This window comes from Ranitomeya variabilis, chromosome 5 (assembly GCF_051348905.1).
Source record: "Ranitomeya variabilis isolate aRanVar5 chromosome 5, aRanVar5.hap1, whole genome shotgun sequence".
In the NCBI taxonomy this organism is placed as follows: Eukaryota; Metazoa; Chordata; class Amphibia; order Anura; family Dendrobatidae; genus Ranitomeya; species Ranitomeya variabilis.
The window spans coordinates 393,878,312-393,904,778 of NC_135236.1; the positions used below are offsets into that span (position 1 = coordinate 393,878,312).

The window sequence follows — 26,467 nt, forward strand, 5'->3', positions numbered from 1 at the left end:
CTTAGACTTTCTATAGAATTCTACCTGAATGCATTATGGTAATTACAATGAATTTAACATTATAAAATATGGTGGCAAAAATGTAAGTATAGTTATAAAGCAACAAATTGTTACCCCTGCCCTCAACTTCACCACATTATAAAAAAAATCCAACTATCCTCCACCAATGTACACTGGCAGCCATTTGTCTTGATAGTTTCAAAGGGTGGTATAGGAGTAAATCACTATGTGCCAATAATGCTTTCATGACATACCAGGTGGTACTTCTGGATTTCCATTGCAATATGTTATATGCTGGTAGCAATATCGACTGCTGAGTAACATCAGAATCAAATTCTAGCCACTGCTGTAGAAAGCTAAATTATTCATAAGGCGATTAAATGACTCTTTAGAATAATTAGATCCATAAACAATATTTAACTTGGTTTTATCTTGGTTTAACTTTAGTGTAACTTTGCTAAAATTTTGAAAATTTCACAATTTTCAAGCTTTCAATTTTTATATCCTTAAACCAGAGAGTTACACGTATATCACACGAAATAGGTAATAAATAACATTTCCCACACATCTCCTTCACATCAACATCATTTTTGAAACATAATTTTTTTTGTTAGAAAGATTGAAGAGTTATCATCAGCAGTTTCTCATTTTTCCAGTAAAATTTACAAAACCATTTTTTTTAGGGACCACATCACTTTAAAAGTGACATTAATGTGACAGAAAATAAGCAAAAGTGACACCCTTTTAAAAACTGCACCTCTCAAAGTGCTCAAAACCACAATCAAGAAGTTTATTAGCTCTTTAAGTGCTTCACAGGAACTGAAGCAATGCGGAAGGAAAAATGAAAATATTAATGTTTTCCACAAAAATGTTGTTTTATCCCCAAATAATTCATTTTCACAAGGGTGACAGGAGAAAATTGACCCCAAATATGTTTTGTGCAATTTCTCCTGAGTACGCTGATACCCCATATGTGGTGGAAATCTACTGTTTGGGCACACGCCAAGGCTCGGAAGGGAAGGAGTACCATTTGACTTTTGAAGCGCAAAATTGGTTACAATAGATAGCGAACACTATGCCACATTTGGAGAGCCCCTGAGGTGCCTAAACAGTGGAAACACCCCACAAGTGAATCCACTTTGAAAGCGAACTCTTCAGGAAATTTATAGTGAGCACCTGGAACCCACAGGCGCTTAACAGAATTTGATAATGTTGAGCTGTGAAAATTAAAAAAAAATTTTTTCCCGTGGAATATGTTGATTTAACCCCAATTTTTAATTTTCACAATGATAGTGTAAGAGTGTGACTGGGTCAGTCAAGCGTTTTCCCTTTAATAAGAAAAAGGTTATTCTGTATAGGAAAATGTGTTGTTGTGGAGATATAATGTATATGATAATGAATATGATGTAATATGTATTGTATTGCATGGAATATAGGGACAGTATAAGGAATAGGACATACCGTGAATTAAGCATTAGATACAGATAGGATTGGGTAGTGCAATGGAGGGCACAGTAGTTCAGGAAGTTAAATAGGTTTAATATAGAAACGGTTAAGGTTTTAGGAGACTTTCCCCAGTTGGTAGAGGTAGGAGCAGTTGAAAAAGTGGGAGACTTCCTGGTTAGTGCAGGGAGAGTAAGACATGAGATGGAGAGAGAGCAGTAGTTGGAGGTCTGAGAGCATGAGGAACACGAGCTGTTCAGCAGCACAAGAAAACATCAGTCATAAACTCGGAGCAGACATTCCTGGAATGCCCGGAACCTACTGTCCAACTGAGGTACTGAGAAGCATATGTCAATATCATCCTAGGAGAGGAAGTCGGACGGAGAATCACATAAGGGAGTTGGGATGGGACTCATAGAAACTGCAGAGTCAGACAGAGTATCCCAGGGGCTAGATACGCCAGACCGAGAAGAGATAGCTCAGGGTGAGTGAACAGCGGACATCAGAACGTGCTGTGCTATGGACTTTAAAAACAGAAAAGTTTGTGCCCAATACTGCGTGTTTCAATATTAATAAAATGAACAGTTAAAGAAGTTTACTTATTATAAAGCAAATTTCATGTCCCCTAATGTGTGTTCGGTGATTCCTGAAGTTGAAGAACCATATACAGCAGAGGCCTGCGACCAAAACGTGAATGTCATGCACCACACGCATAGCACAAGAAACTCGGGACACCGTTTATTTGTAGGATGCCAGGGTATGGGAACACAGAAGCCTCTCACCTATAACTGCCGCCCTGCACACTTTACAGTAGCAGAATAAAATTAACCCCAAAATTTGTTGTGCAATTTCTCCTGAGTATTCAGATACCCAATGTGTGGTTGGAAATTACTGTTTGGGCACACTGCCGAGCTCCAAAAGGAAAGAGCAACGTTTTTGAGAGCAGACTTTGATGGAATGGTCTGTGGGCGCCATGTTGCATTTTGCCGAGTCCTTGATATGCCTAAACAGTGAAAAATTCCACAAGTGACCCCATTTTGGAAATTACACCCCTCAAGGAATTTATCTAGAGGTGTGGTGAGCACCATGAATCCGCAGGTGCTTCATATAATTTTAAAATGTTAAGCCGTGAAAATAAAAAAAATGAATTTTTTTCACACAAAAATGAGGCATTAGTCCCACATTTTTCATTTTCACAAGGGAAAACAGGAAAAAACAAATACATTTTTGTGCATTTTTTTCTGTCAATGCCAGTACCCCATATTTGGTAAAAAAAACTACTTTTGAGGCATAGTACAAAGCTCAGAAGGGAAGGAACATCATATTATAGTGCAGATTTTGCGGTTATGCTTTGAGGATGCCATGTCACATTGGCAGATCCCCTGAGGTGTTAGAACAGCAAACCCTCCCATAAGTGACCCCATGTTGCAAACTAAATCCCTCAATTAATTCATCTAATGGTGCAGTGATCATATTGACACCACGAGTGTGTCACAGAACATTATACCATTGGTCGGTGAAGAAAAAATAATTACATTATTAGCACAAAAATTAAGTTTTAGCCCCAGATTTTACATTTTCACCCTAGAAAATCAGTAAAAATGGCACCAAAATTTGTCACACAAAGGCAGGGAATAAGTGCTATTTGACCCTTTGTGGACTTCATATAAAGAGTACTTAAGTTCCAAAACAGCAGAATCCCCTCTCAGGTGACCCTATTTTGGAAATTACACCCCTCTGGGAATTCACCTCAGGTGTAGTAACAATTTTGATTCCAATGTGTGTTTTCCAGAAACAAACAGCAATAAATGTTGCCGAGTGAAAATTGCAAATCTGCCATTGTAGTTCCCAGTATGTTGTAGTGCCTAGCACATTGTAGTGCACATATTTTGTGCCCAGCTCGTTCTTCTGGAGACATGCACCCGTAAATTACGTGGGCTCTCATCATTACAGTACTGACAATCTGTGGATGCTAAATGTGTTTTAGGCACACTGGGTCTCAGAAGGGAGGGGGCATTTGGACTTGGAAGGGCAGAATTCACTGAATTTCTTTTGGGGAAGCCATTTTGCTTTTCCAGAGCCTTTGTTCTACCAGTACAAGAAGCCCCCTATATTTCCGCTAACAGCTGACGGTCTTGATTGGCGACTTTTTGATTTTTGATGACATTTGTCCAGACATTTACACAGAAAACCCGGTGCAAGAATGGGTTTAATTTACTTTTAACGCAGCTTCTCGCACGGTATAAGTGATTAGAAGACTTTATTCTTCAGGCTGGTGCAATTGGACCATTACCAGACTTCTACTTTTTATGGCTTCTATCAAACACAAAAGGACACCTTTTTTTGTAAAAACAAGTTTTTGCATAGCCACATTTGAGAGCTATAATTTCTGTAGTCATGTGAGGGCTTGTTTTTTGTGGAACGAGTTACAGTTTTCATTAGTATAATTTTTGGGCACATAACATTTTTTTGATCGCCTTCTATTTCGATTTGTGCTAGGCAGAATGACCAAAACCAGCAATTCAGGAATTTTTTTTGTTTTTACTTTTAATGCCGTACACTGTGAGGTAAAAGTGGTAAGAGAGCTTTATTCTTTGGGTCAGTATTGTTACGATACCACATTAATGTCTTGTTTTTGTGTTTTGCCGCTTTTGCACAATATAAATAATATTATCTGATCGGATCATTCTGGACGCAGCAATACCAAATATGTGTACTTTATTTATTTAGTTTTGCTTTTGCATTAATATATATTTATTTATTAGTGTAACATTTTTTTTTCCTTTTTTTGTTATTTATTTTGTGATTTAAAAAAAAGAAAAATATTTGTAACACTTTTTTATTGACAGTGGCATTAGAGGGGTTAAACTACTGTGATATGCGCTAGCACCGATCGTGGGCTTTCTTCAGGGTGTCAGCTATAATATATAGCTGACACCCGCCAATGATTGCGCAGGCTCTGTGAGTGAACCAACGCAATAGTTTCTCCGTACATGTATGATACCTCCCACGGCGTCATGCATTTACATGGATGTTGTTGAGGGGTTAAGTAGGGGAACATTAGCATATTTTACAGCAAACTTCAGACCCTTGACATAATTTATTTATTGGGTTGCTAACTGTCTGAACAGGCTGCACCTATGGGATGTCTATGCTTTCTTGACATCACAAGTGTAAAATCCTATGTAAAATCTGAATCAAAATCAGCATAAGGCCAGTCTCACACGTCCAGATAATTCCGGTACCGGAAAAATCGGTACCGGAGTTATCCGTGTCCGTGTGTCCGTGAGCTCACATAGGCCATCCGTGTGGCACACGTGCGGCACACGTGTGCCGCCCGTGTGCCACCTGGGTACCACACGGAGCGTGCAGGAGACAGCGCTACAGTAAGCGCTGTCCCCTGCATCTGGTGCTGAAGCCGCCATTCATATCTTCTCTCCAGCAGCGTTCGCTGGAGGGAAGATATGAAAAATCCTTTTTTTTTAAAAAAAATTTTAAATAAAGATCCCTGCCCCCACCCCCTGTGCGCCCGCCCGCTGTTAATAAAATACTTACGCGGCTCCCTCGCTGCTTCCTGTCAGCCCCGCAGCTTCTTCCTGTATGAGCGGTCACGTGGTGCCGCTCATTTTAGTTGATGAATATGCGGCTCCACCCCTATGGGAGGTGGAGCCGCATATTCATCACTGTAATGGGCGGCACCACGTGACCGCTCATACAGGAGAAGCAGCGGCGCGGAGAGGAGAAAGGAGACATCGCGGGAGCTAGGTGTGTATTTCTCTGCATCTGCAAGGGGCCGGGCAGCGCACTGGGGATGGGAGGACACCAGCAAAGTTTATTTTTAACAAAAAATTAGAAAAAATTGATCTTTCATCTCTTCTCTCCAGCGAACTGTGGGGGAGAAGAGATTAATTAAGCCTTCAGCACCACACAGGGGGGACAGCGCTTACTGTAAGCACTGTCTCCAGCACGGCACACGGATGGCACACGGACAACATCCGTGTGCGGTACGTGTTTTACTCGGACCCACTGACTTTAATGGGTCCGTGTAATCCGTGTGCTCCCACGAACACTGACATGTCTCCGTGTTTTCCAAACGGACACATGGTCCGCGAAAACACGCTGACATGTGCAGAGACACATTGATTTTAATGTGTCTACGTGAGTCAGTGTCTCCGGTACATGAGAAAACTGACACCTCACGTACCGGAGCCACTGACGTGTGAAACCGGCATAAAAATGTGTGAGTAAAGCACGATGAAGAATTTTTATGTGGATTTGCTGCAGATTAACTTACTAATGAGTCATGAAATTGACAGGGTTACACAAGTTGCAAAACTAACTACGTGTAAGGCTGGTTTCACATTTGCGTGTGCACAGTGTTTGATCCGCATAGATCCGTATGCATCTTGCGTACCTATATTTAACATGGTGTACGCAGGGATATGCGTTTTCATCAGTTCGCATGCGGATGAGTACGCATGCGTCGTTTCGCAGTGTGCGGCAAGATCTGGCGAAACCAACATGTTGCATTTTTTGAGGTATCAATTAAGCGCAGTCATCCACATGCGGATGATTGTGGATGGAGTGCAATCAAGCAACGCATTACTGTCTATGGAAACGCATTGGTATGCAAGGATATTGAACGTATGCGCATAAACAACGCAAACGCATTCAAAAACGCATACAAACGCAGCGTTTTTTTGCCGTCATGCGTAAGATGAGGCAGATAAAAAACGCTGCGTAAATATGCGTTTGCATGCGTTTTCACATGCGTTTGCGCATGCAGATGATACGCTGCGCACAGAAACGCTAATGTGAACCTAACCTTAGTCAACATAAATTGTAATTTAGAATTTATTAATCCCATAATCCGAAAACAAAAAAATATTTTTTTAGGCAAAAAAATAGCACTTTGATCATGAATGCTTACATAAGTTACCTAATCAGGTATGAAGTGACACATAAGTGAATGGAAATAAAAATATCTTTATTGACATATTATTTTAAAATTACAATTCTTAAAAGACAGGATGATGGAAAAATAGGACCTCCAAAATAGAACCAGAGGGTGACCCAGAACATAACTCAGATGACAGTATATGAAGAGAAATTTATATACACTATTGCTAACCTTAGAGTGATATTCCAGTAGGGAGAAGAACTAATAATGTGGATGGACGTAAGAACGTCTCTTTTTTAAAAAACCACATGGTAGTCCTATATATAATTGGAGGGTATACACAAAAAGAGCAAAAATATATGTGTATATATATATATATATATATATATATATATATATATATATATATATATATATAACAGTGCCCTCACATCATAAAATTAAAAAAAAAAAAAATGATGTGAGGGCACTGTTATATATATATATATATATATATATATATATATATATATATATACATATATTTTTGCTCTTTAGCTTAGGTAACTTATGTAAGCAATTTAGAATTTATGTAGATTTTCTTTTCTTAATCCAACTTCTAAAAATGTCATTATAAGAGCTTAATGTGAAATTATCTGAAAGAAAATGTATTACGTATTTTTCTGACCATAAGACGCACTTTTTTTCCTCCAAATTTGGGAGGAAAGTGTGGGTGCATCTTATGGTAGGGATGTAGCATGTGGGGAGGGGGGCAGCAGCGAGTGGGATCGCACTGTTATCCCACTTCAGGAGGCAGAAAAATGTCCCCACTGCCGGGAATCAGCGCTGGGGAAACCATGTGGTCCCGATGATTAAGTGCAGTGAATATTCATTAGCTACTCCCCGCCCACCTATCAGCTGAGCGGTGAGCTGGGAGCAGCAAATGAATACTGCACTTAAGCAGGGACACACATGGTTTCCTCAGCGCTGATTCCTGCAGCAGCTGGGGAGATCCGTGTGTCCGGGGGAGGAGGAGGCAGCAGCAGCAGGGTCCGGGGGAGAGGAGATCGCTGCGTACCTTCCTGGGCTGGAGTCTGAGTGCTGTGCAGTGTGCACAAGGAGGACCTGTGATATGTCAGAAGTGGGCAGGCTGGAGCATCACATGGCAGCACAGAGCCCTCCCTCTTCTTGACATCATCACAGGTCCTTCAGACTCCAACACTAGAATCTGCAGGCTTCCATTACCTGTGCTGTGGAAAGGCAACAAGAGGGAGGGCTCTGTGTGTGCAGTCATGGGATACTTTTACCTCACCACAGTGTGGCTGGCTGCCACAATTAAGAGGTTAGTCTTTCCAAAACACAATAAAGCACTCTGCCACTCCTTTAGTGAACTATAACTCCCAGCATGTCTTAGGATCTGCAGGACATGCTGGGAGTTATAGTTTTCCCATGGGATTTTAAAGCAGCACTCCAGTGTTATTTTGCAGTGCTGGAGTGGTGCTTTCTTAAGCCCTGTGCCCCCATTCTTATACTCACCCTCCAGCATCTTCATATAGTACTTCGCAGACACCACACTGGTCCCGCAGCTTCCAACATAATAACATACTATTATATATAATAACACCACATATAATAGTATGTTATTAAATATTTTACCACATTTTTTTGCTTCAAATATTTTTTTCCCTATTCTCCACCTCTAAAACCTGGGTGCGCCTTATAGTCCGGTGCATCTTATAGTCCGAAAAATACGGTATATATAGTATGAAGGTATCCCACTGCCTCACATATATAGTATGATGGTCCCTTACAGCTCTGTAATTACGATATTATGTATCTCACAGCTTCCTATGTATAGTATGATGATCCAACATCCCATCTATATATAGTATCATGTCCTTACTGCCCCCTATATGGAATATGGTGGCCCCACAGCCCCCATATGATGGTCCCCACAGTTTCTTTTATTTATATATTATATATAGTATGAAGGTATCTTACCGCCCCACATATAATAGATAAAAGATAGTCCGAAGCTGGGTAGTACAGCTAGTAGTATATATAGTGCGATGGTCCCAGTTCCCACCATAAATATAGTACAATGGCACCAGTTGTAGCCTGACTGCCATTAGGTACCATGATGAGAGGTAGTCTGACTGCCATTAGGTACTGAGATGAGATCCTCAGACCCCTTGTGAGACCATATGCTGGTGCAGTTGGTCCTGGGTTCCTCCTAATGCAGGACAATGTCAGACCTCATATGGCTGGAGTGTGTCAGCAGTTCCAGCAAGATGAAGGCATTGAAGCTATGGACTTGCCTGCCCGTTCCCCAGACCTGAATCCAATTGAACACATATGGGACATGATGTCTCGCACCATCCACCAACGTCATGTTGCACCACAGACTGTCCAGGAGTTGGCGGATGCTTTAGTCCAGGTCTGGGAGGAGATCCCTCAGGAGACCATCCGTCGCCTCATCAGGAGCATGCCCAGGCATTGTGGGCATATGGAGGTCATACAGACACATGGAGGCCACACACACACTACTGAGCATCATTTCCTTGTTTTGAGGTATTTCCACTGAAGTTGGATCAGCCTGTAATTTGATTTTCCACTTTGACTTTGAGTATCGTTCCAAATCCAGGCCTCCGTGAGATATTAATTTTTATTTACATTGATAATTTTTATGTTTTTCTGTTCTCAACGCCCTCCACAATGTAGTGAATAAAGATTTACAACTGGAAGGTTTTATTTAGTGATATCTAGGATGTGGAATTTTAGTGTTCCCTTTATTTTTTTGAGAAGTGTATATATATATATATATATATATATATATATATATATATATATACAGTATATATATATATATATATATATATATATATATATATATATATATATATATATAGTGTATGATGGCCCCGGTTCTCCATATTAAAAATAATGAAGATTGTACTCACCTCATCCTGACTCCTGGCACCTCAGCCTCCATTTTCTCTTTGGTCCGTGGAGTGGCATGATGCAATAATGTCATCTGGGTGAGCACACTGAAGTCTCAGGAAGCTTCAATCTGCAGCTTATGAGACAGACCAGGGCTTCCACTAGGAATTTCGGGGCCCCATACTGGCAAAATTTTTGGATTTCCTTAAGACTCCACCCAGGCTCCACACCAACTTCGCCTGTTGTGTTCCTTGGTCTTCATGATGCTCTCTGTGCTTCAAACAGAACCCTGAGACTATCAAAGAGCAGATGCATTTATACGGAGACTTGATTACACACAGGTGGATTATATTTATCATCATTAGGCATTTAGGACAACATTGGATCATTCAGAGATCCACAATGAACTTCTGGAGTGAGTTTGCAGCACTGAAAATAAAGGGGCCGAATAATATTGCACGCCCCACTTTTCAGTTTTTGAATTTCCACAAAAATTTTAAATAACAATAAATTTCGTTCAACTTCACAATTGTGTTCCACTTGTTGTTGTTTCTTCACCAAAAAGTTACATTTGGTATCTTTATGTTTGAAGCATGATATGTGGGAAAAGGTTGAAAAGCTCCAGGGAGCCGAATACTTTCGCAAGACACTGTATATAGTGTCAGTGTACAGGTAATACAGTGATCACCACTGCAGTGACATTATACGCAGGAGCTCTGTATATAGTATACAGTGTATAGTGTCAGTGTACAGATAACACACTGACTCACCAGTGACGTCTCTAGCTGAAGTCCTTCATCTTTGCTTTTCTTTTTCATCCAGCACAGACCACCATCACTTCTTCCAGCCATGAATCGTTTCTGCATAAAATAACAGTTACCTGGAGGACAGCTTCCAGAGCACATTCTCCACTTTTTCCCATTCTTCTACACTACACATCTGAATGCAGAGGTGCACCCACAATCAATATATAATTGGTTATTGTGCAACCTCATAGATTGTAAGCTTGCGAGCAAGGCCCTCATTCCTTTTGGTATCTGTTGATCTATGTGTTTATTGTTATGCTTAATGTCCATTGTCTGTACAATTCCCCTCTAAAATGTAAAGTGTTGCAGAATATGTTGGCGCTATAGAAATACAATTATTATTATTATTATTATAATTAACCCACCATTCCAAATATAAATTATAATCCACCATTGTGCACCCACTAACTATAAATAGCCACTTTACCCATTTAACATATAAATTAATTAGCACCTATACTCTTTCCCTCAATTCATTACCAGTCACTTCATCCTCAACGCCCCCCACTATGTACCTCCTGCTCTAACCCTAACCCCGATTCATTATATTTACATGCCCCTTCCACCCCAATACATTGTCATGTCTTTCTCTCCCACCCTCTATTCATTATCAACTGCTCTACCCCACATTCAATACATCATTTACTCCCCCACCCTCAAAATTCATCATTTGTTCTCCCCACCCCCCATCAATTCATCACTTGCTCTCCCCACCCCCCACCTTCAATTAAATCGTTGTCCCCCGTTCCTCACACTGAATTGATCATTTGCATTCCCCATCCCCTCCCCACTTTATCATTTGCAGTCCCCGTCCTTTCCCCATTTCATCCTTTGCAGTCATGCCACTTTAATTTGAAGTCCCCTTACTTCATCCATTGCAGTCCCCTATCACCCCCTCCCATAATTTGCAGTGCCCCTTCATCATTTGCAGCCCCCTATCCCCCTTCAAATTCATCATGTGCAGTCCCCCCTCAGACACACTTCATCATATGCAGTCCCCTTCCCCCCACTTCATCATGTGCAGTCCCTCTTACCCCCCCACTTCATGTGCAGTCCACCTTAACCCCACTTCATCATGTGCAGTCCCCCTTACCCCAATTCATCATGTGCAGTCTCCCTTACCCCTCACTTCATGTGCAGTCCCCCTTATCCCCCACATCATCATGTGCAGCCCACTCTGCCTACTTCATCATGTGCATCCCCACTCCCCCTTTATCATATGCAGTCCCCCTTATCCCCCACTTCATGTGCAGCCTCACTCCCCCTTCATCATGTGCAATCCCCCTTACCCCCACATCCTCATGTGCGGCCGCACTCCATCTAGTACAGCCCCACTCCCTCCACTTCATCATGTGCAGCCCCACTTACCCCCACTCCATCATGTGAAGTCTCCTTTAACCCCCAAACTCCATCATGTGCTTGCCTCACTCCCCCTTCATCATATGCAGCCTCCTTTAACCCCAAAGCTCCATCATGTGCAGCCCCACTCCACCTTGATCATGTGCAGCCCCACTTACTCCCCCACTCTATCATGTGCAGTCTCCTTTAACCCCCAATCTCCATCATCTGAAGCCCCACTTCCCTTCATCATGTGCAGCCCCACTTACCCCCCCACTCCATCATGTGCAGCCCCACTTACCCCCCACGCCATCATGTGCAGTCTCCTTTAACCCCCAAATTCCATCATGTGCAGCCTCACTCCCCCTTCATCATGTGCAGCCCCACTTACTCCCATTCCATCATGTGCATTCTCCTTTAACTCCCAAACTCCATCATGTGAAGCCCCACTCCCCCTTCATCATGTGCAGCCCCACTTACCCCCACTCCATCATGTGCAGTCTCCTTTAACCCTCAAGCTCCATCATGTGCAGCCCCACTCCCCCTTCATCATGTGCAGCCCCACTTACCCTCCCACTCCATCATGTGCAGTCTCCTTTAACCCCCAAACTCCATCATGTACAGCCTCACTCCCCCTTCATCATGTGCAGCCCCACTTAACCCCCCACTCCATCATGTGCAGTCTCCTTTAACCCCCTAACTCCATCATGTGTAGCCCCACTTACCCCCCCACTCCATCATGTGCAGCCCCACTTACCCCCCACTCCATCATGTGCAGTCTGCTTTAACCCCCAAATTCCATCATGCACAGCATCACTCCCCCTTCATCATGTGCAGCTCCACTTAACCCCCCACTCCATCATGTGCAGTCTCCTTTAACCCCCAAACTCCATCATGTGCAGTCCTACTCCCCCTTCATCATGTGCAGCCCCACTTACCCCCCACTCCATCATGTGCAGTCTCCTTTAACCCCCAAACTCCATCATGTGCAACCCTACTCCCCCTTCATCATGTGCAGCCCCACTTACCCCCCACTCCATCATGTGCAGTCTCCTTTAACCCCCAAACTCCATCATGTGCAGCCCCACTCCCCCTTCATCATGTGCCGCCTCACTTAACCCCCACTCCATCATGTGCAGTCTCCTTTATCCCCCAAACTCCATCATGTGCAGTCCTCCTTACACCCCCCACGTCATCACTTGCAGTTACCCTCACCCACTGAATTCATTTTATAAAGAAAACAAAAAAGTTTTTCATACTTACCTCACAGTTGCTCCCCTGCAGCACCTCTCTGCTTCCAGCATCTGTGACATGTTGGCGCATGCGCAATGACATCATCGCGCGCACCCGACACCTGACCTGGAAGTACAGAGAACATGGAGGGAGCAGGAGCTGCGCAGCTGTCAAGGTGACAGCCATGCACAGCTTCCGTCCCCGGTGCAGATGTGTGCACTGATACTGTGATGCAGCTGTGTCTGCTGCCGGCCGCGTCACAGTACAGCGGACACGGCTGCGTACAATTTCCATCAGGTGGCAGGCCCTGTTCAACTGCTGGGGGAGCGGCCCGGGGAGCATTGGCCTCTCTGCCACCCAGCCCAGCCTACCCCTGATCGTATCTATCTATCTATCGTATATATCTATCATATCTATTATCTATCTATCTGTAGATCTATCTATATATTGATTTATCTATCTATCTATTGTATCTATCGATCTATCTATTATCTATCGATATATCTATCTATCGATTTATCTATTTATAGATATATCTACAAGAGACCCCTGATGTAACTAAACAGTGGAAACCCCCCAATTCTAACTCCAACCCTAACACAGCCCTACCCCTGATGCTAATCCCGACAGTGATCCCAACCTCCGCTGGTAGGTAGGGTTACATCAGGGGACAATAGGGTGAATTAGACACATCTATCCCCCTTTCCCTTCCTACTACTGTGTTAGTCAGCTGTAGGTCAACTTACGTTTTGTTGCCTGGTAGACGTTATATACGTTTTGTTGGTTGTTCAATAATATTCTAATAAAAGTTAATTTTTAATGGCATTAGTGTTTTGGTGAGCACTTTCTAAACTAATCCCATGAAGCGAAATATTATACATTTTTGCGATTTTTGCACTTAGTTATGTCTTAGAGGATTTGGTGCCGTGTATTAAAAACTGAGCATTCTAAAAAGAAATATTATGAAATTGATAAATATAGAATATTGTAGCAACAGAATTCAAATTAAAAGCAAAATCCTTTGAATCCTCCTAGTCAATGGTCATGTATATAAGCCAATACATACAAGTATTAGTCAGTCAGCTATATTCCTGCAATATTAGTATGCATACTCATTTTTTGAAACAATGGGGCAATATCCATTTGAAGCATTTAATCTACTATTGTAATAAACATGAATTACCTGTTCTTGATCCTCATTAAGCAGAAGAGATGCATTATTTTCTGGTCCAATGTATCTTTTAATGTTTCCTCTTAATATTAATGAACAAACATGTGAAGGGTTAATACGCAGCCCGTAATTTAAATCCTTAATAGCTTCCTCTTCTTTCTGCATTGTGCACCACACCAGAGCTCTGATGCAATAAACATCCTGCAGATGCAAAAATATTAATGTGGTAAACTAGAGGCTCTGTATAATAGGATTCTTCTTGGTATGAATTTCCACTAAAATGTTATGACAGCCGTATACTAATCCATATGCTGTTAATATGGCATTCCAAATCCCTATAGACGTTGCCTTTTATTCCCCTTTGCACACATGTCAATGTATTTTTGCAGCAAGTGCGAAAAGTTTTGGGGTTTTATGTTTCTACTGCCTTGAAAGCTCAAAGTCTGGTAAACTAACTGGTAGCACAACAGACGTCTAAACGCTTCTTTTTTTAATTGCCCCCAGTGCTGTGTATTCAAAAACTCATTGCAACCATGTAGAAATATACATTAATATTCGTGTTTATTAAAAATTAACATTTAGTGTCTTCACAACTAAAAGCATGCCAATAATCAAAGACAGGCAATAAAAAGGTGCACAGTATATACCAACACCGTATAATCATAAAATAGTCAACAGTTCCCTATAAATTGCCAGTCCTACTGAAATCCAGGGCAAACTGTTTGTAATAGGGATGAGTCAGTGGTCACCTGGCAGATCTAAAATGGCTACCATGGACAGGGTTAGCGCAAGCCACTCCGCTTATCAGATCCTGGGGGTTGACCTGGCCTTCTCCCTTCAACCCCTGTACAGGGATTTGGACCTAAAGAGGAGCCTCTAGGTTGGAGCCAAGGAATGAGATGCAGACTGGCAGGAGTTGTAAGGTATACAGGTCAGAACCAAAAGAGCAGGCAAGGTACTGAATCAGAATACGCAAGAATAGTTAGTAAAACAAGCCGAGGTCAAAACAGGAAACAATGATACTGTGCAGGAGCTGAACAGACAGAACTAAACCAGAAGAGCACAAAACTATCGGGCACCATCCAATGTCTCTTCTATCACCAGTGCTTGAATGAATATGGCGGCACCTGTCAACATAAGCAGACGTTGCAGGAGCAGGTCATGGTGAAGATGTGTCACTTGTATTCCTTAGGTCCATGAGGAAGATTAGGATTACAATTTTGTTCTCCTAACCTTGTCCTTGCCCTTCACAGTTAAATATAGTACTCACCTTGTGAAGAGTGACCCCAAATTTAAACTTTTCTTATCATAGATGTCCTCTATCCGTCCCAATTTAAACTGGCAATTTTTAATAAGCTTCACAAGTGTTTCTTTGTAATGTAGTTTAGAAACACTTTTTTTTTCTTTTTACAATATTTTATCTTTAAAAATGAATTCTTTTTAAAAACACCTTTAAATACATTTGTTTTTACTTAAATGTATGTATTTTGGACTAAAATGAAATTGTGTTTCATTAAAAATTCTCAGATAACTCGTTCTGTAGCTGGTGATGTGCAAGGAAACAAAGAACCTGTAAAAGAAAAACAGCGTAAAATTGTTAATGAAACCCAACTGCAAAGTTTATTTTTAATCCTAAATACATGCATTTGAAGCACCACTTCAGCGTTTTTTCTTATTGAACCGATGGAGTGGTGCTTTAAATGTAATTCCCCTGTGTCATACTCATCTGCCACTGCCTTCTTCCTTTTCCAGCATCACTCCCATCGGTCTCTGGCGAAAAGTGACCTGTCGGCAGCTCCACTGTTTCGTTCTGGCTGTCATAGACTTGCATTGAGCTCTTGTGTCGTAACTTTTGACTTCTGGCCAATCAGAATTTACGGGCACAAGATGGCGCCGCTGGACTGGAGTGGCGTTGGTAAAAGGTGAAGATGTCGGAAGGTGAGCATAAGAAAGGGGTCAGGGGGCTTACATTTAAAGCACCACTCCAGCCCTGAAAAAAAACAACTCTGGAGTGATGCTTTAAGTAAAAAAATGCCTCAAAGATGTTTGTACCATTTATTTAACTCTTTGTGAGACCAGAACCCAATGTATCCTGTCATCTACCTATAATCAGCTATTTCCTCCAGGGCTCCATTTAATAAACATTTGTAAGGATAACTATATGATGGTTGTGTTAATAAAAAAAACATTTATTATAACAGTATCGTTTTGGACTCACAGGATTCAGCCTATCTGAGATAACAGCAGTGTGAGCATCTCTCAAAGAGTTTCTTGCTTCACCTACAATAATATAAAAAAAAAAATATATAGAGACACGACATACAGAGAGTATTACCAAGAGCAGGCTGCACATTACATGATGGCAGTCACAAATACAGTTTATTCTCTATAGTTATCATTATTGCAATACTATAACAAATTCTATATTTGTCATTTTGCCATTATTCTATATCACTGCATGTTTTGTTGTATCAACATTTTCAAATTTAAAGGGGTTGTCTGGGGTCAAGATAAAAGTCTGCAGCCCCCCTATGTAATTGTAGACTGCCAAATCATGACAGTGTGCGGCGCACATGTGGCGCCCCAGGTTCCTGGTCGTCACAGTAATGTCGCTTTCCTCACGGGAGTTATGTTACTTTTGGAGGCAAGAAAGGATAACTGTCGCCAGGTACCACAAGCATGCAACATATTCACACTCCAGGCAACCAGGGGGAGCTTTTGATCCTATTTACTAGGTGACTCCCCATATATATACTGGTAGTCTGTAGGGAGAGGGAGTCAGTTCCAGACAGCCGTCTGAGGAGGATAGAGAGTTCAAGGAACTGTGCATGCCGTAAGAGCTGCAGCTCCCAGAAAAAGACACATAGAAAGCCAAATACCTTGCAGTGAGCGTGCAGGAAAGCAAAGCACGGGAGAAGATACTAGAAGGGGACCAGCCCCGAGCAGGCTGTCTCCTTCTGTGGTGCAGATAACCGGTAGCCAGAACACCGAGGTAGTAAGGACCTCTACGCCTTACTTCAGAGACCGTCAGGACAGCTAATTGCACGTTACCTGTCCGCACCTACACCCAGGAGGCACGGTGACACCCCACAGAGCCGGGTTATCTAAGAGACCCTATAAATAGGCTCAAGTCACCAGTCATACGGGTTTTATCCTATCCTATACGGGGGACAGAGAGAGAATCACCACATCTGTGAGGACCTTACGAGAGGCTTAGCAGTAAGGGACTACACCACTACAGTGCAAGGAAAGGCTATTGATTTCCACCTGGACAAGGGGACTCTGGACTTGCCTCCAAACGGGTTGGACCCTACCTGCCCTGTGATCTGGTGCTCTGGACTGTGGCTGCTGAAACCAACAGTAAACAAGGTAAAGAGATTGCAATCCTGTGTCTTCGTTCTTGACTGCACCTCTCACCATTCTACCATCTACTCACTGGGAAGCCCTGGGGATATACTTCACCTGTGGGAAGGAATATCACCTAGCTGCCATAACATCACCCCAGCGGACCCCTTAAAGTGGTGTCGGTCACCCTGACCGAATACCACAGGTGGCGTCACGAACATAAACTTTATTCACTTTAAAAACCTTTCCCTTTTACATTTGTGCCCTGGGCCACGGACCGGGTCGCAGCCACCGTGACATCCCCCTGTGAACACAGGACCCAGTACCGAGTACCCCACGGCCCTGGCCGGGTGACTCACGCACACTGACACAATTACTCTGTATTCCCCTTGAGGGTGGGCAATCACATGCCAACTAGCATCATCCTACTTCTCTACAGTTATCTTTTATTGAAGGGAGTGACTGCAGACTTTTCACTTCAGTTTGCACAATTCTTTTAATTATTATCATGTCAGGCTCAGAGCACATTGGCAATAATTCATCTAAGTAAAAATTCTGTCATAAATCGCTTTGAAATCCAATTTTGTACATTTTGAAACTTTTGGTGTTTTCAAACCAGTTTCACCCAGTTTGACTAAATTGGGTGGAGCTTGGGCAGGAAGGTAGTGGGATGCCACAGCTCATCTAATTCATGACTAGCTAGGACGAACCTTGTGCCAAAAATCTTACTCCAGTCAAGAAAAATATTTGGCAAGGCCCACAAAGAGGTGCGTGCCACTTTTTAGATGCACCTGATTCATTAAGAGATACAGTGGGGGAAATAAGTATTTGATCCCTTGCTGATTTTGTAAGTTTGCCCACAGACAAAGGCATGAACAGTCTATAATTTTAAGACTGTTCATGTCTTTGTCAGTGGGCAAACTTACAAAATCAGCAAGGGATCAAATACTTATTTCTCCCACTGTATGAGATTCTTAATGAATAAAGCACATCTGACTCAAGCATGACCCTCCACAAGAATGACGTGAATTATGCTGATCATGATGAATTAGGGCTGAGGCTACTTCTGCCACTGTTATAGCTACAACAGTGCAAAGAAGAGCAATTATGAGCCACTTTCATTTGGTTAGCACCATACAGCTCTGGCAAAAATTAAGAGACCACCACCTCAAAACCCTGTCATGGACAGCCCAATCTCCAGACCTGAACCCCATTGAAAACCTCTGGAATGTAATCAAGAGGATGATGGATAGTCACAAGCCATCAAACAAAGAAGAACTGCTTACATTTTTGCGCCAGAAGCAGTGTGAAAGACTGGTGGAAAGCATGCCAAGACGCATGAAAGCTGTGATTAAAAATCATGGTTATTCCACAAAATATAGGTTTCTCAACTCTTCCTGAGTTAAAACATTAGTATTGTTGTTTCTAAATGATTATGAATTTGTTTTCTTTGCATTATTTGAGGTCTGAAAGCACTGTTTTCTTACAAAAAAAATTTGACCATTTTTCTTTGTCAGAGAAAAAAAATACAAAATTTATTGCTTGGAAATTTGGAGACGTTGTCAGAAGTTGATAGAATAAATGAACAATTTACATTTTACTCAAAAATATAGCTATAAAGAGAAAAATCAGACAAACTGAACATTTTGCAGTGGTCTCTTAATTTTTGCCAGAGCTGTATGAGATGAGAGATATTTGGGAGACCAGTGGAAATATGTTTGTTTGCTTTGGAAGCATGTCAGCAGGAATATATTAGGAGGCTCAAAGAGATTGGGATATTATCTAAAGGGGTTATATTGAGAAAAACTAATGTGATCTTTCTGACTATTGAAAACAATCTCGCACAGCTGATTCTTTTACATGACCTCATAAGCATAAATGTAACAAGCTGAATATGATAAGAATCCTGCATTATTGAGATTCAGTACATTGTATTGATATGATTGCATGCTGTATCAATCTATGAAGAACCAGCATATAGTAATTAATCAGTCCAAGACATATACAATCCTTTCAGTTGTGACATTGAAAAACCTGGTTTTGAGCCAATTAGGTTCTATAATTGCATTTTGAGTAATTCTATAAAATATAATATGTTACATCTATAAGGGTACACTCACACACTGCAGACCTGTTGTAGAAATTTCTGGGACAGAAAGAAGCAGAATTCCCCATGAATTAATGGTTGTGTAGCACCTTTTATTAGAACTCTTGTATTGCTCTAGGAGATATATTAATTTAATTGACAACTAGGTGTGGCTGCTCCCCTTATCAATTTGGTGTGTCTGTTCCCTCTCGGACACAAATAGCGCTGATTGGACAGTGTCGGATTGTGTAAGGATATGTCTGTAGACAAAGGAAATGGCAACGGACAGTTCTCAATCTATTCATACATTTCAAGGAGAAATAATAGAGAAATGGCTCAATGCAGACTCCTAAATGACTCCAAATGTTAGTTTGTGGGGAATGGAAGTATTTACCAAACCAAACAGGGAGAACTGACACTAATAGTGAACAACGAATACACGTGAAAGCAATGCTATGAACCTGCACATATGGGGTTAATCTGCAGATTAATAGCGTTCTGAACCTGCCCGATGCCGGAACTTTGAGCCTCGCTGCGGTGAGAAAATGAATTTTATTCCTTCCGGCGTCATTCGGGCTTCAGTCACGGGGTCTGCGCCGGTGCAGATTCAGACATCGCTCTGTGTATAGAGAGTGGCTGACTGACAGCAAACTTAGCATTAGGGAAATCAAAAGCCTAGGTTACAGGCAGGCTCAGAACGCTATTAACCTGCAGATTAACCCCATATCTACAGGTTAATAACGTTTTTTCACGTGACCGAATCTATTGAAAGCAAATTTGTCACCACACACACATTCAAACAAAGCACATGCACTCGGTGCACAGTTGGCATGACCGAACAGTTCAGTGCACCTTCCCACCTACATGTTCTCCATCTAACTCCATCTATAGCAGGGGTGGGCAATTAATTTTGCCATGGGGCCGCATGAGAAATTCGGATGGTTTTAGAGGGCCGGACTAATATAATTACCGTATTTTTTGGACTATAAGACGCACCGGACCATAAGGCGCACCCCAAATTTGGGGTGAAAATTGCAGAAAAAAAGATTTTTTATAAGATGGTGGTCCGTCTTATCGTCTGAATTTACAGTATCTTACCTGAAGGCTGGCGGTGGCAGAGCAGGGTCACAGGAGGCATGGTGTCGGCAGAGGTGGAGTGATGCGGTGTGGCGTGCACTTGAGCAGGGTCCCTTCCTGCTTAGGTGGGCGATGCCACGGCCTGGTGTCCATGGGGGGGTTTCAGCAGTGGTGTGGCGACGGCAGAGGTGCGGCATGGCGTGCGCAGGGTCCCTTCCACCGGTGAGGTGTCGCAGCGGCCCGGAATGCAATGTGAGCAGCAGAGCCGGGTTGAATATCGGTGGCGGTGGCTTTTTGAAGCCGAGATCTAAATCTGCAAACTCGGCTTCAGGAAAATGGCCGCCACAATCTCCATCTGCACACGTGCGGCCTCCCACGGCCATTTTCCTGAAGCCCCGTGAAGCAGAGCACTCCATCTGCGCATGCGCGGCCTCGGGAAGATGGCCGCCACCACCGATCTTCAACCCGGCTCTGCTGCTCACATTGCACGTGACGTACAGGGCCGATGCGTATGAGCTCAGGGCTTTTACTCCAGCCGCCAGCGGTACTCCTCAGAAGCGTCTGGCGGCTGGCCGAGAGCGGCTGTCAGAAATGACAATTAGAAAAAACGAGGCAGCACTCCATCTTTGCAGTATTTTGACGTGCAGGATTTTAATCAACCCACTGGTCTGGGCGACGTTTCGGCTCAGACTGAGCCTTTCTCAAGCCTTGAGAAAGGCTCAGTCTGAGCCGAAACGTCGCCCAGACCAGTGGGTTGATTAAAATCCTGCACGTCAAAATACTGCAAAGATGGAGTGCTGCCTCGTTTTTTCTAATTATTAACTTACCTGGATATATGGACTGGTATCCTGGGGGCTGTGCACCCGAAGATAAGTAGAAAGTGTGCTGTTCCTTTTCTTTTTGTCTGTCAGAAATGACAGCTAGCTGGCGGGCCGTTTAAGATCATCAGGCGGGCCGCATCTTGCCCAGGTCTGATCTATAGTCTGGCTCCAGAAACACCAGAGTTGTTAATCAAGTAAGAGGAGAGTGGAAGGGAAGGTGCACTGAACTGTTTGGCCATGCCAAGGGAACGCCACCAACCTGTGCTTGGTTTGAAGGCTTTTTGTAAAAAGAGTTTCCAATGGTAACTATCATGCTATAGCTACAAACCTTAGTGCACTCCCATGGGACTGCCATTGTCATTCAATAGTTAAAACTGGAACATTTTTTCGGTGAAGTTAAGAAACAAACCTAATTTTCCGTACAGCAGCATACCTTTCTATTGAATCTATCACATATTGTAAGTAATACCCTTGTGGGCTACTAAGAAACAGAAGAGATGAACTACTGTTGCTGGAAATGAGTAGAATTAATAACAGTATTGTGCATAAATGGATTTCAATTATATAAAGTATTTGAAAGATTTTGTCTTGTGGGACTCAGATAAGACTGTTATATGATTTATTACCAGATGTGCAGTACAGTATTGGGTTTAGCCTAGATTGTATAGAATTTGCAGGCAACATGTCAGCTTTAAGCCAAACCAGAACAAAGCAGTAATTTCGGATTAAAGGGGTTTTCTACCACTTTGATATGGATAACCTATTTTTAGTATAGGCCATCAATATCAGACTGGTGGGGGTCCAACGATCAGAACTCCCACCAACCATCTGTTGGAAGGAGCAGGACACCAGCTCTCCATGACACTATGGAGTGACCGCTCCCAGGTACTGCAGATCAGCCCCTGTTATCTAAATAAAGGTACCGTCACACTCAGCAATTTTGCAAAGAGAACGACAACAATCCGTGACGTTGCAGCGTCCTGGATAGCGATCTCATTGTGTTTGACACGCAGCAGCGATCTGGATCCCGCTGTGCCATCGCTGGTCGGAGCTAGAAGTCCAGAACTTTATTTCGTCGCCAGGTCGGCGTGTATCGTCATGTTTGACATCAAAAGCAACGACGCTAACAGTGGATGTAATGGAGCTAACAACCAGCGAGAACGAGAAGTGAGTCGCCGTTACGTCACTGGATCGCTCCTGCATTGTTCTGGAGTTGCTGTGTTTGACGTCTCTACAGCGACCTAAACAGCGACGCTCCAGCGATCTAGTTTAGGTCGGCTCATTGTCTATATCGCCGCAGCGTCGCTGAGTGTGACAGTACCTTAAGGCTATGGTCACACTATCAGTATTTAGTCACTATTTTATCTCAGTATTTGTATTGTAAGCAAAAACCAGGAGTGGGACCGTCAGAGGAAAAGTATAATAGAAACACGTCACCACTTCTGTATTTATCACTCACTCCTGATGTTGGCTTACAAATACTGAGGTAAAAAGCTCACCAAATACTGACTGTGTGACCGTAGCCTGAGTTGATTTGGAGTAGGAGCCAGCGTTCAAGCATTGAAGAGCTATGCTGTTCTGCTCCCTACACTGTTTATATGCAGCCGCTGCCAGAGCTGGTAACAGCTGATTAGTGGGGGTGTAAGGTGTCGGACCCCCACCAATCTCATATCGCTTATCCCAAGGAAAGATCATCAATATAAAAGTGGTGGAAAACCGTTTAATTACATACTGAAAAATGGTGTATGTACGATAATGCAATTCTGATGATTGCTACATAGAGTCTAATGATCAGCTTGAGGCTTTGGAAGTTATGGTGACATCATTGTATCAAACGCAATGGTAATACTGAACACCAACCTTTATATTATATCTTACCACATTTCATAAAGGCAAATGCACGTCGAGTCAGTACCGGGGTGTGCAGACAGGTTCCAATAGTACAGCCAACAGCACAGGATTTCTACAGACAGAGCAATTTAACATTTTACATGGCAGTGAATGGAGGCAATTTAGCATCTCAGCACAATGGCCATCACTCATGAGCAATAACCATAAGCTTTGCTTAGTAATGATGTTATCTATCAGCAGATATTAGCTTTTGTGGTCTTTAATTTATTTCAAATTAAAATACTAATTTTACTCAGCAGGGGTGGATTGGAACTGGCGAAAGACCAGCACATCTCCTACAGGGCACTGGCAATGCCAAGATGACAATGTAATTCATTTTATAATTGCATTGTGTGTGTGTGTAAAAAATGGAAACATTATAACCTGAGGGGGCATATAAGGAGGCTTGATGCTAGCAGCAGGGTCTCGTATATTTATTTGCTTTTACTGCAATGTTTAAGAAGCAGAAATGCTAATAATGAGAGTGAAACGGACAATCTAACTGCATTTAAGGCCCGATTCATCACAGCTTTCAAGCCACAATTCTACCATAAAAGCTTTGAAACATTGCAAAACTTAGGCAATGAGATTGGAGATTTTTGGGGTAATGCACAGAGGTGCATGCGACTTGTCACATGATCCAGATTGATGGAGAAGCGAGCACCTCTTCATGAATCAGGAGCGTCTGACTCCAGCACACCCCAAATCCAGGCCGGCGTGAACAACGTTAGTCTTGATAAATCAGGCCCAGAGTGTGTAATATAATATTATTATGGCTAATAATGCAGTGCTTCATAGGAAAACCCCATCATGCTCAATAAATCACTTATAATTCTGCTACAAAATATTTATCATGAGAGGAATTTTTTAAGTCCGTTTTCCTTGTAGCTGAATTCCTATTATTTGCACTAAATGTATCAAAAGTGTTGCATGATGTTTAATAAAAGTGGCATATATTTAAAGAGAACCTGTCAAGTTGAAAATGATATCCGCAGGCAGGATGTGATCGAGCAGGAGGAGCTGATCAATCAGATTGATGTATAGTTTTGCATTTTTTTATTGAAATCTCTGGTCTTTGAACAAATATGAGGTCCCATTCAGTGACTGGCAGTCTTCACTATATGACTGTGCATGCGGAGATAACTGTCACTCACTATTAGCTCCTCCCACTGGACTCATATACATACAAACACAGGGAGCTCAATGAATAAGACACTTGATCTTTTTAAAGAAGGGTTGTATTAATAAAACATACCATTTAAAGTCATATATTAGTGTCAGTCATTAGTCCCCTTTGTATAGGACTCTCTTAAAGGCATTGCCCAGTTCAAGACAACCCATTTAAAATAGCAATAGCAAATCGGACTAATTAATGACACTAATATATGACTTGATATGGCATGTTTTATTGAGATAACTCTTCTGTAAATGGAAGCTACTGGTTTGTCTTCTCTAACCAACATGGATCAGGTGTTATTGCCAAGGAAAGGTATATCTGTCTTACAAATGAATGGCCATCATTAAATGCTTGGACATGCTATGTCTCCCAGAGCTGAAGCTGCTCTTACAGAGTAGTTTTTGTTCCAGTTCATAAGACATATGATATGAGTTGCTGAGTTGTATGCCATGTACGTATATATGTACATAGGGTGTCACCATGAGGCAGGGGTGATCACAGACAGAACACGGCCCTTTGTCATTATAGTATATGAGACCTTTGCCATCCAATTGCTCATCTTGATGAACGCTCACGGGGTGTAAGTGGGACCCCCTTAACCCTAAGGCTTCTGTGCGGCTATCTAAAGTGTATAGTCACCTTTAGTCTGTAAAATTCAGATAAAAGATGTTTGCTATGTGATCTTGTCACGGTCATCCAGACATCAACGTTTCCCATGTTTCTATGTACTTTTTGTAATCATGTATGATAACGAATGGAAACTTTTATTTTTAATCTGTACTAAACGTAATTGTCCAGAAAATTGTAGCGCAAATGGGATGTATGGTGGCATTTCTCCAACAAAAAAGTTGTCACATCTGTATGAACAATGAGCTTGTGTTCACGTGTGTTCCAAATACCTTCCGGATAGATGAGGCTTGTAATGCCTTGGTGTACTGACGCACGGCTTCCTCATGACCATTTACATTTTGTAAAGCGATACCCAAGTGATAGTGTGTTTCATAAAGCTGAAAAATAAAAAGCATCTATTATGGTGAAAAAGAGAATAACTGTAAATTAAATTGCCAAACAGAGAAACTTATGAGCTAAGCATCCTAATAATACTCATACTGCTTAAAAATCATGACATGATGCCAGATCTTGAAATTGTTTGGATTCACAGGATGTAGCAGCAAGGTGTCAAGATTAGACTTTAGGCAGCTTTTTATGAGATCATCCAACTTACTGTATTTTTATTTCTCAGTTTTGCGCCCTAATTTCTGCTCATACTAGTGGTGATTATTTGCTATTTTAATTCTGGAATTCCGCACCTCTTATTTCACATGATGTCCTGTATGTCACTTTTTTATTCTGGCCCTGCTCCCTTTCTCGCAGTGGATAGTACCACACCTGCTCATGATTGTGACCAATACTTTATGGCACAGTTGTTAGGAAAATGAACGCACTGTATTACGTTTTAGAGGCTCTTGTGAAAATGAACTTTAGATGCAAGACTATTTCAGGATGATTTGTTTTAATCACTGTGTAATGTACTTGGCAACAGACCAATCTTACATAAGGATGTAAAAGAATAAAAGCAAGTAATTAGGCCATCCCCATCTGACTGGAAAAAAATAATTGAAAGTTATAGTGATAATTACCAGTTGCTTAAACTGTGGGTCCATTTCTCCCTTTTCAGAGATTTTAATTGTGTTTAGCATTTTCAGTAGCTTCCTATAGTGTTCAATTGCCTAAATGAGTATATAAGACATGTTAATGACACAACTAGCCCTGTTAGGGATTCAAATGCAAATGGTGCACACTCACATATAATCTACACACCCCTGTTAAAATACAGGAAAAAATCATGCCAAGAATCATTTTAGAACTTTTTAAATGTCAAACATATTCTGTACAAATCAATCGAGAAACAAACAAATAATTTTGAGAGGGCGAGTGGAGAATAAAAAATAAGAAAACTAAAATAATGTGGCTGCACACATGTGATCACACTCCTATTATTGGGATTCCAATTGTGTACAGAAGAAGCCAATCACATTGAAACTCATGTTCGTAGTCAGACGTCATCATTTAAAGTAGTTTTGATTAAACTCATATAATGTTTAGCTTTAAAAAAGCACTCCCATGAACATTTTTATCCTCTTAATAAATTGCAATAATCACATTATTTAGAACTCAACACTTATAATTACTTATTTTGCCTTTCTACCCACTCAATCCTTCTGTTTTCCATTCAGTCAATGACATCTCATGATTAAAAA

At 41.8% G+C, this 26,467-nt stretch overlaps 1 protein-coding gene across 1 annotated transcript in view; it reads right to left on the reverse strand.

Moving 5' to 3' along the window:
* LOC143775029 (uncharacterized) overlaps nucleotides 1–25,870 on the reverse strand; it is a 249,311-nt gene extending 223,441 nt beyond the window's left edge. Inside the window, exons 1-5 of the mRNA XM_077262853.1 lie at nucleotides 25,847–25,870; nucleotides 25,106–25,213; nucleotides 23,018–23,102; nucleotides 16,029–16,090; nucleotides 13,823–14,011 (exon numbers count right to left, since the gene is read on the reverse strand). Of these exons, the coding sequence (XP_077118968.1) occupies nucleotides 13,823–14,011; nucleotides 16,029–16,090; nucleotides 23,018–23,102; nucleotides 25,106–25,213; nucleotides 25,847–25,870 (468 nt within the window). The remainder of the gene's footprint in view (nucleotides 1–13,822; nucleotides 14,012–16,028; nucleotides 16,091–23,017; nucleotides 23,103–25,105; nucleotides 25,214–25,846) is intronic.
* Between the last annotated feature and the right edge of the window lie 597 nt (nucleotides 25,871–26,467).